The following is a 14346-nucleotide window of genomic DNA, read 5'->3' on the forward strand; positions in this document are numbered from 1 at the left end:
GACAAAATAAAAAAAGTGGACAACAGCTCCTGTTCCGATGTTGTTCCTAGCATGTCCTCCAATACTGTCGACTCTGTGCCAAGTTCATAGAATCACAGAAGTGCTCATTGTAAATTGGTTAATCATTTTCCTGCCCCATTGTTAAATCTGTACTGCAAATATTTTTCTACACAGTGCCCATGAATGAAACACAGTGTGTTTCTTTTTAAAATTCTGATTAGCATCATGTCACTTCCCTGCACAACATTCCTGAGTGTCGGCTGTGCTCCTCTTGGGCTGCAGGAGGTCCTCGTGCCCTCCCCCACGCCCCCCCCCTCCCATCTCCTCTGAACACCCCCCACCCCCAACTCTCCTGTTCTGTTTCCTGTTTACAATGCTGTGGTTTGCCAGCTATTTTAAGCTGACTGAGGTACCAAAGTTCATCTTAACAATAGAGAGAATCTGGGGTTGAGAAGAGAGATAGAATATGTTGGCTAAAAATATGGAAACATTCTTACAACAAGAGGCTTGGTTTAAACCATACATTGTTCTAGCGATGTTTATAACAAGAAACAGTTATGATATAAAGAATGGTTGTGTTTTCATTCATGTTCATTTAGTGCCATCAATGTCAAAAACAACTTTCTTTCCCAGTAAATGGTCCTAGGTCAGAGGTGGAGAAGGGGGGATGGAAAGTGTCGGCCGTAAATCAGGCAGCACACTCAGAGGGGTCTGTCCTGGCCCCTGTTCCATCCACCATGACGCCTGTTTATCTTACACACTTCCTGTGTCTGTACTGTGCTGTGCACGTGTACGTGTGGACTGAATCTCTCCCCCCATAAATCCTTCTCACTCGAACACACACAAACACACACACACTCACACACTCACACACTCTCTCTCTCTCTCTCTCTCTCACACACACACACACACACACACACACACACACACACACACACACACTCACACTTCCACAAATTCACACATGCGTAAGCATGCACACACACACACACACACACACACACACACACACACACACACACACACACACACACACACACACACAGGGATGGAGGCTGTCTCCACCATGGCAACCCCAATGCACTTCACACCACAGCCACAACCCAGTAACTCTGAGGAAGACTGTCTACTCAAAGAGTTCAGATGCACCGCTGGCCTATTTTTAGCACCAACCTAAGCCATGTTTATGCTTATGTTTTGGTGGCGTGCCCAGACACGTGTTACTCAGAGGTTATACTCACATTTGCAAATTCAAGACAATAAAACACAGTAAATAAGGGAGTCTGTGGTTATTACAGACGGGGAACCTTTGCATGAAAGATTATCAATCTGCATCCTTGTTGTTCTGAGAGGGCAAATTGCCCCCCCAAATTGCCTCTCCACACATACAAAGGCTATGGTGTCCATGCTAACCTTATTATAAACAATACCTGGAGAGACAACAGCAGTCCCAGTGGGCTGCGTTCACACTCCCTCTCCAGTTGAACCTTCTATCAGAATGTTGTTGTTGTTTTTCAGGTTAATACATATAAAGCACTTGTCCCAGCTTCCGTTCTCTGACCCATTTTCTCTCTCTCTCTCTCTCTTTCCCTCAGGCACACGCAGGTCCCCTTGGGGAAGGGAAATGAGGGGGGGAGAAGGGGAGGGAGAGGGAGAGGAGGAGGGGACAGGGCCTTAGGCGAGCAGGAGAGTACATCTGTAGGATTTTGGTTATTTTTGAAATGCTGAGAAAGAGTGTGGATTAAGGTCAACCCCTGGAAGCCTGGCCAAAGCCAGCATGAGTTTTTCTATTTATGTAGTTATGATGTACAGGGAACAACCCAGTCGCTGGTGTTAAGCCTGCCAAGCTCACAGACAGTGCAGACGCTGGGCTTTGCACACCTATGCTGACAATAGTCACAATTAAGACTTAAGGAGGCAGAGTCCTCATGGGCTATGTTTACTACAGTATATCCATGTGTATATCACTCCAGTTCATGTGTGTATCACTCTCTCTTTTTTTCAGTAGCAGTGTGACTGGGAAATGGTGATACTGATTGGAAAATTAATCAACTTAGCGTATATAGAACCACATTTTTTGTTAATTGTCTCCTGTCTATCCTGTTTCTATACGTCCTCTCCCTTCCTCTATAACAGAACTTTGTGAATACAACCTACTGACACACACACACGCACACACACACACACACACACACAGCACTGTATGATTAGACTGCTGTCTCCGTACCAGGAGTTCATATGCAGGCGGATGTTCTCAACGTAGCTTAGCGCTCTGGAAATTAGCATGATGCGGGCATTCTGGGGCGTCGCCATAGTGATGAGCCATGGTGATAGCGGAGCGTGGGAGAAAGTTGAGCTGCCAAAAGCAAGACATGTTTACCTGGCCAGAGGGCAAGACAGGGTGTGTTCTGTTCTTCAACATAGTGTACTGTGTTACATCTCTCTCTCTCTCCCTCCCACACTCTCTCTTTGTCTCTCTGAATCCCTCTCTCCCTCTCTCCACCCTCTCTGTCTCTTTCATTCTTTTCACTCTTTCTCTGTCATTCTCTCTTTCTCCCTTTCTATCCCTCCCCAGCTATGGTAGGAATGTCAAGGCCAACGGAGGGGCAGATATCAGAGGAATTCCAAGCGTGTTGAAATCATGAGGTAAAGCATTTAGTCAGCAACATGTGAGCAGGTGACTGATGGGACAACCTTTGGGATTAAACCTTTTACCCTCAGCCTGGCCTAATTTATTAGATGATTTCACATTTTGCCACATTTCTCTCTCTCTTTCTCTCTCTCTCTCTCTCTCTCTCTCTCTCTATCTCTCTGTCTCTGTCTCTCTATCTCCATCTACTGTATTTGGGACTATCCAAATAAAGTTTCTCCTTCCCTCTCTCTCTCTCTCTCTCTCACTCTCACTCACACACAGCTCCAATGTAACCCATTTATTCACAATCAGCTGTAAGTAAAGGGTTCCTCAGCCTGTGAATGTAGTATCTAACCTGGTAATAAAAGGCCCATTCATATGATGTGATAACAGAGCATGTTTGGACCTATACTGCATACTTTCAGGGACAAATATGTTGTTCATAAGTAGAGCAATGTTCTACTATATAATTGAGCCGGTTTCCCACGTTCATCAGGCATCATTCTCTGTGTGTGTGTGTGTGTGTGTGTGTGTGTGTGTGTGTGTGTGTGTGTGTGTGTGTGTGTGTGTGTGTGTGTCTGTGTCTGTGTCTGTGTCTGTGTCTGTGTCTGTGTCTGTGTCTGTGTCTGTCTCTGTGTCTGTGTCTGTGTCTGTGTGTGAGTGTTCCTGAGAGGCCTCTGTTCAGAACGTGTTCTACCTGTAATTCAACATTGCAATAATATAATATACTGATTTGTAATCTGCAGACATGGAGTCCCATAGGCAGGCATCACTAATCTCAAAAACAATAGACACACGCACGCACACTCACACGCATACACACAGAAACACATACACAGAAACACACACACTCTGAAACCGGTTACTTTAGTGCTTAGGAGGCTTCCAGCAGCGGTTCTAGTGTTAGGGAACAGTATGTGTCGGTATGTCTCTTGTCTGATGGATGAGGCTGCTCAGATGACAGATGCAGGGCATAAAGCAACTAATAGGCCAGGCCTGTGCACTCTGCAGATACACTTTTAGAGTTTGTATATGTGTGTGTGTGTGTGTGTGTGTGTGTATAAAAATCTTTATCGTAATTGGTAGATCCATACCGATCATGCTTTCATTCTCAGCTCCCACTTCACTTTGATTTCATGGAAATGTATCATTTAATTGGTGTCTACACAAGCCAATTCCTTGGCTCATTACTCATACCTGTGAGAAAGCAAAACAGGAGGCCAAGCCAAGTTCTACTTCGGGCATATATCTGTCATTGTTCTTGACAAGAAAGGTTGTTTTGTGAGTGTTTGTGTGTGTGTGTGTGTGTGTGTGTGTGTGTGTGTGTGTGTGTGTGTGTGTGTGTGTGTCTGTGTGTCTGTGTGTCTGTGTGTCTGTGTGTCTGTGTGCAGTGTATGTGTGTACAGTATGGGCACCTACAGTACAGTCTGTGTGCTGCACGCTATATTTGAATAACCCGTTCACACTCCATTGCATATCACCCTCTGTCGTTCTGCAGCAGTGCAATAATACACTTTTGGAGATTTGGTCCTGCATGTCTGCATCACTATTGACACTCACTATTGTCACAGTTTTATGTAAATTAGTGATTTAAAAGCAGGGCTGCTGAAGCATTCTGGGTATAGAATGTGGTGGCGTGGGTTTGGGTATCTGATATTACTGTCCAGGACTGTTTATGCTAGTTTATAAACTGCATGTGAGAACTACAGTGGAGGCTGGTGGAGGTAGACATTGGAGGATGGGTTCAGTGTAATGCATGGAACAGAGTGAGGAATGGTATCAATGGTATCAAAAACGAGAGGCTTGTTGTACCTCTATTGATTTGGAACGATGTAACACAAGAACACTAAGCTAAACTAAAAAGTGGCAAAGATACAGAAGCTCCAGAATATATTGTACTTGTTCATTCAAGAAAATGTCCAGTATGCTATTGGATATGAGACCTCACACACTAAGTCTAGAGGCAGCATCTAGTGGGTAAGAGATTACAGTAAACAGTCCACCATTAGACAGTATTGTAAGTCAAATAGAACCCAACTCTCCAGGGGCCACTGCCCTCTGTAAAGAGGATTTTAAGAGGCTTTGAGTGGGTGGGCACCATCTGTTTCCACATCCACCATTCCACGCTTTGGACAGGCTCCTTCTGGGTATGTACTGTAGGCTGGTGCACCTACAGGGAGATTAGCCACTTTAGAACAAAGGGTTAAACCATGTCGGACCAGTTGCTATTCTATTCTGTTCTGGGTTTTTAAAAATTATTCTGTTCTATTCTACAGAAGATTATGCTTGTCAGTGACTACATTTATTGAAGCAAAATGAGGCAACACATATCCAATAACTCAATGATGGTTGATGGGTCTTGCTATTCATGGGAACTTTACTGCAGCATGTTGTTTATATGATGTACTGTATATCATCCATGATAAGTACTCTCTCTCTGGTTTGGATAGGATGGGTTAACATTCTTCACATACTGTGGCTGCTGTGTCTTCTCTCTTGATACCCTGAGGGAATCAACTGAGTGATCAGTTGATAAAAATATTGTCCTCACCAGTCTCCATGCAAGGTCTCTTAGATGCAGATGACCTGATACAGCATACACTGCTTTAGCTTCAAAGACACAACCTTGAGTTTAGTTTCTCACTGGTCTATTTCTCAACATTATTCTCAGCCTACAGGCCGACCAGACCGGGAATAAACATTGCTGGCATATCTGTGGACAAAAGACCTGGTTTGTTTACATTCCCGTCTCAGACAATGCATAGTATGGCTCCTGTGGCATGCCTGCAGTGATTAGCATAGCACTGTGCAGTGTTCTAGTCTCTTCATGTGACGTCCACACTCTCTAGTCAGAACGCAGCCATGTGTTGTGTCCTGGTATTAGCTCTGATTGAGGTAACTGAATAGTGAGGGGGACAAGTAGGCCACGTTCAATCAAACCTACACTGCAGTATAACGAGGTTGTTGCCACGATGCATAAAATGCATATTTATAGTTGTGTAATTACTGTATTATGATAATGTCCACAAAGCTAAAAGAACATTTTCTGAGCACAGAGTTGTCATTCTGTCCACTATTAGAGACGTCTTCCCACATACTGTTGGGATGTTGGTGGAAAAACTGCATTCTCTGAGTTGGTTTGTATCCAACCATTTCTACCAGAGCATGGAGAGTAGTTGTCAATAAGGTTCCAGATGGATGCAGGCTGATGACACGTTACCAAAAATGGCACTGATCGAATACCCACAACCGTGCTCTAAAGTAAAGGCCCTCTCAGCTCTCTGGCTCAGCACATATCCATCTGTCAATACTGTGCCGTGTCGTGACTGTCAACATGCCCTCCACGCCAGTGATCTAAACACCCAGTAGTCACCCAGGCCTGTCCACTGTGGGAACTACTGTATATGTAATAATAGATCATAGCCAATACAGTGGCACGTGTTTGATACCATTCCTCATTCCATTCCATGCATTACAATGAGCCCATCCTCGATTTCTACCTCCACCAGCCTCCCCTGAGCCAATGGAACATTCAGCTCTGATTAGGTTCATCTGATCGATTCTGAAAGTTCCTCGATTCTCCATAGCTGAGAATAGATGGGATCAGAATTGTACAGAACACCATCCAAAACAGTCCACACTGACAAGGTTGCCTGTTATTATATGACATATGAATGGCGGACCACACCTTTGTCAAAAGTGCACTCTTGTGGGACAAGGGAATTGTAGTTTGTTATAAGACTACATGATGTCTCCATGATGATCACTATGATCACTTAAAGAGTGAGTCTAGGGGGCTTATAACAATTATTCAAAAACAACATTACCATTTGGCTGAGAGTGATCTCGGATCCCAGAATCTCATCTGTGGATTGAGATTCTGGGGGTGCGGGATGGAAAAAGTGCTGTCGGAAGTTGTAAGCAGTTGAGAGTGATGAGGGTGAACCCACGGATTCATTGTGAACCCACGGGAGTACCGTAGATGTAGATGTAATAAGGGGACCTAGAATAAAGTGCAGAGGGACTGAGGAGGATATGGCTATGACAGAGGAGGAAAGACAGGATAGAGAAGAGGGACCAGTAGAGAAGAGGGACTGACAGGGCTCGAAAGCAGACTTCATCCTAGCTACTGTTGGGAGCATTGTTGGCCTGGTCAATATGTAGGGTTCCCCTATCTCTGCTTTAAGAACGGCCGAGGTTTCCTTTCTTGTACCATACATCCTTTCCCATACATCTTTGCCGTGGTGTGTGGCGTACCGCTCTTCCAGTAGCATCTGTTACATCATCGTCCTGGCTTCCTTCCATCCTCCACATTGCTCTCCTCCATCCTCCTGGTGCCAGTGTCAGGGTTGGGAATTTCTGTGTTGGCAAAGACAGCCTCATGCAGTGTTTGGCAGTCCTCTGTCGACCTAACAATCATCTCACCTTAACCTGGAAGGAGAGAAATGAGAGAAAACATCCAAAAGAGAAACAAGAGTGTACTGTGTAGCTCTATGCAAGAAAGAGCAGTCTGGAGAGCACACTTGTGAACTGTATGGCAAGGTCCTTAGTTTAAGTGTGGTTTCTTAATGTAGTCCATATAGATTCATAAATGTCCTGATATTTTTTTCCATTTATTCCATAATATACAGAGTTGGAGAGTTTTGAAAGACCCTTGTTCCTGTTTGCATTCCCAAAATAAAAGGAATCTCTGTTTACTTGCATCATAGGTATGACTGTTCAAAAAGGTAGAAGGAGAATAACTCTAATTAAACTTGTTTTGAGTCTTTGTATCAGTAGCAGACCCTGCATCTCCAGCTGAGGAGGTGTTTGTATTCGTCCCACGTTGACACTATTTCACTGTCTGCCATCTTGAGACCCCAGTAGCACCACGACGCCTCTCCTCAGATGATGAAGCTAACACTCAACCCCTCTGGGAGGGCTGAGAAACTGAGGTGTTAATCGCTGCATCTGGTTCCTGTCCATACCAGGAACAGGGGAAATAGACTGCAGGAACTTCATCTCAGGCAGTATTCTAATCATTTGAAAGATATCATCTAGAGTCTCTGGTAAGTACTGTAATACGATAAGATACTGTATGAATTGTTCAACTCTCACTGGGTCCACTATTTACACATGAATGAACAGGTAGCATTTTGGGGAGATTTATACGCCCCTATATCCCCACATAATCACAAAATGAGCTGATAAGTATCTTATTACAAAAATGAAAGACCTCGTTGACGGATTCCTTTTTGATGGAATCTCCCATGCCATACAGACAGGCCATCTATCAGTCTGTCAATCTGTCCCGTGATTTTCCCTGTTCTCCCGTTATTATTCCATTTCCTCCCTGCAAACGGAAGGCCAGAAATAACCGGTGAAATCTATGGCTCTCTAGGGGGAAACCTTTTGTGTCAGAAACACTGGAAAACAAGAGCAGTCGGCGGCTCAATGGCTCTACTGTTTCACAGTTGCCCAGGGAAAACAAGATAGAGACAGAAACGGCTCATTACAAGGTGGCCATTATGGGGACAGGACAAGATGTGCCTCTCTGTGAAAATCTCTCTGAGTCTCTGATTCAAAGGAATAACACGTAGGGATAAACTTGGCCTTCTCCAAACTAGGGAGAATTGTATCTGAGAGAGAATTATGTCTGAGAGCAATGGTGAACAAATAGTATTGTGATTGTGTAAGCTATGTTTTTTCAAGATGTAATATACTACATAACTAATTTAGGTACATATTGATGTTGCTAAAATCACTGACTTCTTGCATCTTTCATTTGGTAATTGTATGTTGATATTTTACATGAACTTCGTTTATTAAACTTGTCTGTCACCTAGGTTGAAACACTGATGTGTCTGTTCTCTATCTCAACCAAAATAGCAAAAACAAAGTTTTGTTTTTTAAGCCTTCAGCACTTGGAGAGATTTCTTTAAATCTGCTGACATCAAAATGACTGTACTGTGCATCACGAATAGTCACATATATACACACACACACACACGCATGCACACACGCACACACACACACAGACACACACAAACACACACACTCCTAGAGGACAGCTGTAAAACCAAACTAATGAGTGGCACCACAGAGCCTTTCTCGTACACACGCACACACACACACACACACACACACACACACACACACACACACACACACACACACACACACACACACAGACATAGTCCATGGTGACGTTTTCCAGAGCTTATCTTCACTAAAACAGCCTGGGAATGTCACAGGGAGTGTCAGATTAGATTGCCTTTGTCTTGTCTTTGACACCTGCCATGTCACCTGCTATGGGCCCAGATGTTATATGCCAGAGAAAGCTGTCACAGGCATATGGAAAACACTTGAGTCAGTGCAAACAAATCTAACCTATATTTCAACCTACTGTAGCTCGACATTCTGTTCTTTTAAATGTGCTAATAGTAGCTTTTGGCTGAGCCGAAGGAGAAACTCCAAACAGGATAAAATAGTGATTACTGGAATTGAACCGTGGATTGATTATACACCTCCACATTCTAAATCAGAGACCATGTTTCTGGGTCATAACTAGAAAGTTATTTCTGCCTCTGGCACTGCTTGCTATTGTGGGATGTTTGAGCATCTACTTGCATTTGTTTTTATGGAGCATGCTAAAACACATTCATTTGTGCTACTATTTGTGTGCTTGTGTGTTGTTTTCGCCACCTTGCCTCTAGTTGTCGTTGGGTGTTGCTATCAAACAGAGGGTCAATGCCCTCCTAATTGTGATCCAGGCCAGTGTTGTGTCTGGTTGCTGTTGATGTAACCAGACCCTAACCTAAAAGGCTGTACTGTTCCAAGCACCTCCATGCATTATTGACTTCCATGGTTGAAAACAAGCTCTCTACTTCTGGTGCAAATCCAGCACTGTTATGGCCTAGAGCAGGGTTCTGCAAGTAGATAATTAGTAACTTTTGTGATTCTTCTTCAATGGTTGTGTCCATTGAGGTCTTTTAAAGAGCTTTACGAAATTGTTTTTCAAACGCAAACTGCATTCATCATAATGTTTGAAATCCAAATGAGGAAAACTCATTTTAAACAAAAGAGGAGCTAAAAGGTAACTTCAATCACTGCAAGAGGATATAATGCATCAAATGTAAATGGTTTGGGAAGAGTAGAGAGTAGTGTTAAGAGTAGTGTTAAGAGTAGATGCTAATGTTCTACATAAGCCCTAACAGGTTGACATGTTTTCTGTTGCAGCATGAGTGCTATTTATCTCCTGTTGAGTCATACCATACAGTGAGTAGGTTAAGCAAACCTGTTTGTTCAAGGAGAAATAGCACATGACGTGTGAATATCAAAAAGCCTTCAGTAGGAGAGACAATAATGTCGACTCTCTCCCCAGGTCATTTGAACACATGTTTACATGCACTCAGTGTCAACATACAGTGTGCTGTATCAAGAGATTCATCACACACACAGACACACACGCACGCATGCACGCACGCACACACACCAAGATCTTGATATGGCCTGTAATACAGCTTTCAAATGGCCTGTGTTAGCATTCTGGGAAAATATAGGTCATGGCTGCAAGAGGGTGAAACTAGTGATAATGAATCATCGTTAAATAGTAGTCTTCTGGACTGTTTCTATGTGTTTATACGTGGTTTATAGCTCTAGTTTGCAGTTAGTCCACTAATAGCACATCCTTTTGGTTTCTTTGTAGTGGGGCATGGTTTGATGATGTAATACTGTCTGTGGTATAATTGCACAGGAGGCTGCAGCTGATGCAGATGGGGCACCACCTTGTGAGGGGGAACTGTGTGGGTTCAGGTTCATGCACACTGTTTCTATTTCCATTCTACGGTAAGGTTTCCATCCACTAAAACTGAAAGAAAGCAGAGCAACAGAGCGTTGGTTTTGAGTTTTGTGTTACAGTGTCATTGTGAGCGCCACGGCATCAATGCATAATGAAGAGAAGCTTTTTATAGAACCTTGTCTATGCAATCATTGGCCGAAACCATTGGTTGTCTGTTCCTACAGCCACGTTGGAAGTCGTCCATGCTATTGATAGAGACTTGGACATGTTGTGGAGATTTGATGCTGAGGTTGGTGCAAAAGGCTGTGTTTTTTTTTATTACAAAACACATCCACGTTTTCTAGGCACTAAACAGGGAACAAGCTCACCTTTCTCCCCTCATCTCTAATTCAGTCCCTATTACTGACGTGCAGCGGCTTTAGCTAGCCTAGCGACAGTCTCTGAAGCAGCATCTCTGCATGCAATAGGGGGCTCTGGGATAAAGCACTGGCAGACAGACTGAGACCAATGCTGGGCTGTAGCAAACTGCACAGCCCCTGACTAGAATACTAATGGCAACATCAATACACTACTCCCAGACAGCCACGGCAGGAGTAGGGACTCTTCTCAGCTCCTCATGATGAAATATGATTTAGAAAACACAACATGCCTGGTAGCGTGACAGCTCTGAAAGAGCAGTGATGCTATAGCCTGGGTGGCACACTGTTATTAATACCTCTTACCATATGACAGGAGTGGCATTTGTGTGGGCCTGGTTGCTATGCAGGTTTGGGCACGTGTGGGGGGAAGTAGCAGTTACAGTCCTTCTACTTATAGAGAAGCTGTAAAAGTGGCAGTGCGGTGGATGTCTGGCTGTGAATGCTGATACTGTAGCAGCAGCCGTGATCATTAGTCACATGTGTAATTTAGCCTTGGACCTCATTCTGTTAGACAACACAAGACTACTGTAGACTGCAGATATCAACCCTGACACGCTGGCATTTAAACTATGTGATGATGAGATTCAATGAAAGATTGATTCATGGTGTATACCTTATTACATCCTTATTGAATAATAATGCAAGTTAACAAACTATAAAAAGGTCCTCATGATCTCACTTATTTTATTTAACTAGCTAACAAAATCACAAAACATAATCCCATCCCCTATCCTCCACATGTTGTGGTGCATCCAGATGCCCTTTGATTGGCTTGGTGCCCTTAAGGTTGTGTGATTGGCTGCAACACAATTCCTACAAAACCCATTTGGATTGATGCTGTGCAGGCCAGGCTATCATAAACAGCCCAGGAGACAGAACACAATAGTTTACAGGTGTTGGTTGCAGTGTGATTTGGAAAAATAATTCTACCAAATATGTAAAGCCCTATCAAAATAGTGTGACCAAAAACTAATGAGTAAGAATTATGTTGAGAATTAATGAGAAAGAGTAATGTTCCACTTCTGTGACAGCATGTCGTATAAAGGCTGTATATCTGAAACCACTGTAGGCTGATACGAACTTGAACAAGGCATAGGCCTAATTCATTAGATTCCCATTTCCTCTGTTGAGAAGCTAGTAGGCCTGCTGTATCCCATGTGATCTTAAGATATTTCTCCTTAATGCCAAATGCAAACAGCATGATTTTCTCCCAATTAACTGTATCCTAAGAAGAAGACATTTCATGTCTTGTACATTAGACAGCAACACTAGTGCACACACACATTAACTTAACTTAGAATATGCTTTGCTCATAGTCTACATGTCTCTTTCCAATTCGCAGTGTGCATAGAAATAATCATCAGTTAGGATTTGACCTGATATTGGAGGAGAATTCTGAGGTTGAAACCCCATCAAATCACTTCCTTGGATGCACTGAGTGGAACATATTTTCCAAGGGCTGGACCACTTCACATGACATGTGTGTATAAACTAGTAACAGTATATCATGCCTGTTTATGATTTTCGTTTGTTTTTATTGGTAATTTTTCGAGGTTCACAGAAACAAACCACATCTTCTTCTTTAAAAAATAACGAATATTTGTATACACGTAATGCATTTACTATGTACATTTTAATACATTAGGGTATTTTTTTCTTTTGCACAGCAAAGATATGACATTTATGTTTATGAGAACATAGAGGAGACGATATTATGTACATAATATTCAATGTAATACTCGACTGAATTCCACAACAGTGCAAAAAAAAGAATTGGAAAGCGTCCTGAAAGGAGAGTGAAGGACTTCTAATTTAACCCATTGAGCCAATAATGCTTTCAAAACGGAATGTTACATATTCTGGACAATATTGTTTAAGAAAAGTGGCATTTCCACAAGGGAAATAAGTTGGTTAAACAAGCTCTAAAACAAATCTCTTAAATTAAAGAGTGGGAATTAGCGAGCTATAGCCTGCATCATTGTTCTGATGCGCAAAGCGCATTAACGGGTTCTGTTATCTCCAGAATGGGCATGCATACCTTGCCCCTGTGATCATGTCCCCCCAAAATATCATTAATAAATGGTGTGTCTTTGTGCGGGTTTCGTCCAGAATCGTTGTAACAAACGTCTTTACTGTATCCTTTCAAGTCGGTGAGGAGGCACAATACTACAGGCATACACTCTCCTTAAAATTGACAGCACAACAAAAACATAAAGAAATTGTTCTCATGCAGGAAAATGCATTGACTTATTCAACCAATTTCCTGCATCTTCCCCTCCTCGAATCCGTTCGAGATAGAGATAGGCTCCTGGTTACTTTCTATTGAGGACTCGCTGCCCGTACTCTCTCCAGAGAGTAATCGGGTAACTCTAAGGTCTGCTTTTAGCGTTTGCACGTCATTTCCTATGCTCATCTCTCCAAGGTCATTGATAATCTGGGACAGCTCCTGTTTACCGTTGCCCACACAATCGTCGTCCGTATCAAGAATGTCCTCACACTCAAAGTGCATTGCTTTTTCCTCCTCCTCCTCCCCAACCAAGTCCTCTGTGATGGAGCCCAATTTCGGCGCGCTCCTGCTGCGCTCAACCGGGGGTTTGTAATAACACTGTCCGTTTAGAAGCTTCCTTAGAGGGACAAGGGGGATCGTTTGTTCCCCTATAAGCTGTTGCTGCTGATGTCTGGCATCGTCTCTTCGTTTTAGTCTTTTGAATTCAGCAAGAGCTGTCGCCGAGGTCTGATACAAAAGCAGTGCCATGGCCTTCGCCTTCTCCGGCTTGGACACAAGCACTGCGTGACACCGCAGCATCACCGCCTTGTGTTTCATCTCATGTCTGTATATCCAAGCGAAAATTTTGGGTAGTCTTGGGTCGGCAACGCAGTAGGTTATCCGGTGCAGTAAATACAAGTGTCCCGGTCTCCTCGCCTTATCGTCCACATGCACCATCCGGATGCCTTGCGAGCTGATGGTCAGTTTCATCTTGGTCCCATTCTTGCCCATTTCACTTTTGCCCCAAATCTTGCTCACGGCCACGTCCGTACACCCTTCTCCTTTTGACTGGATAGTGGTGGCGTTACCTAGATAGAGGACCGTGTACGTAGGGTCCTCGCTGGTAATTTTGACCTTTTTCCTTTTGGACTTGAACATACTTCCGACCCTGTTCAGAGCGCTCTCCGGGCAAGACTTGGCGAAGGAGGTCAGCGCAGAGTAGTTCAAACTCACGGCATAACCCTTTTGCTTCGACTGTTTATCTTCCTCTATCAGGTCGAACTTATTCTTCTTCCAAGGCAGCATTATATGGTCGTGTCCTGAGCAGACCAATACAATGTACAACTAGAATTATTGCACCTTACTCTGATCTTTGTACTATCGTTTGTCATAAATAAGCTAGTCCACAATAACAAATGGCGAGGTTACCCTGTACTTAATTTGTTCATCCTCTGAAGTGCCGCTCTCCATAACCGCAACTGCGCAGTCTAATTTAACCGTATGTGAAGCAGCGATGTTGAGTCTGCTG

At 43.4% G+C, this 14346-nt stretch overlaps 1 protein-coding gene across 1 annotated transcript; it reads right to left on the bottom strand.

The window, feature by feature from the left end:
• Nucleotides 1-12351: 12351 nt before the first annotated feature.
• fam43a (family with sequence similarity 43 member A) lies at nucleotides 12352-14325 on the bottom strand. Its single transcript, XM_083671243.1, has one exon. The coding sequence runs from the start codon at nucleotides 14121-14123 to the stop codon at nucleotides 13083-13085; it is 1041 nt and encodes a 346-aa protein (XP_083527369.1). The 5' UTR covers nucleotides 14124-14325; the 3' UTR covers nucleotides 12352-13082.
• Nucleotides 14326-14346: the final 21 nt, after the last annotated feature.

The sequence above is a fragment of the Argentina silus genome (assembly GCF_951799395.1).
Source record: "Argentina silus genome assembly, chromosome: 6".
Classification (NCBI taxonomy): domain Eukaryota; kingdom Metazoa; phylum Chordata; class Actinopteri; order Argentiniformes; family Argentinidae; genus Argentina; species Argentina silus.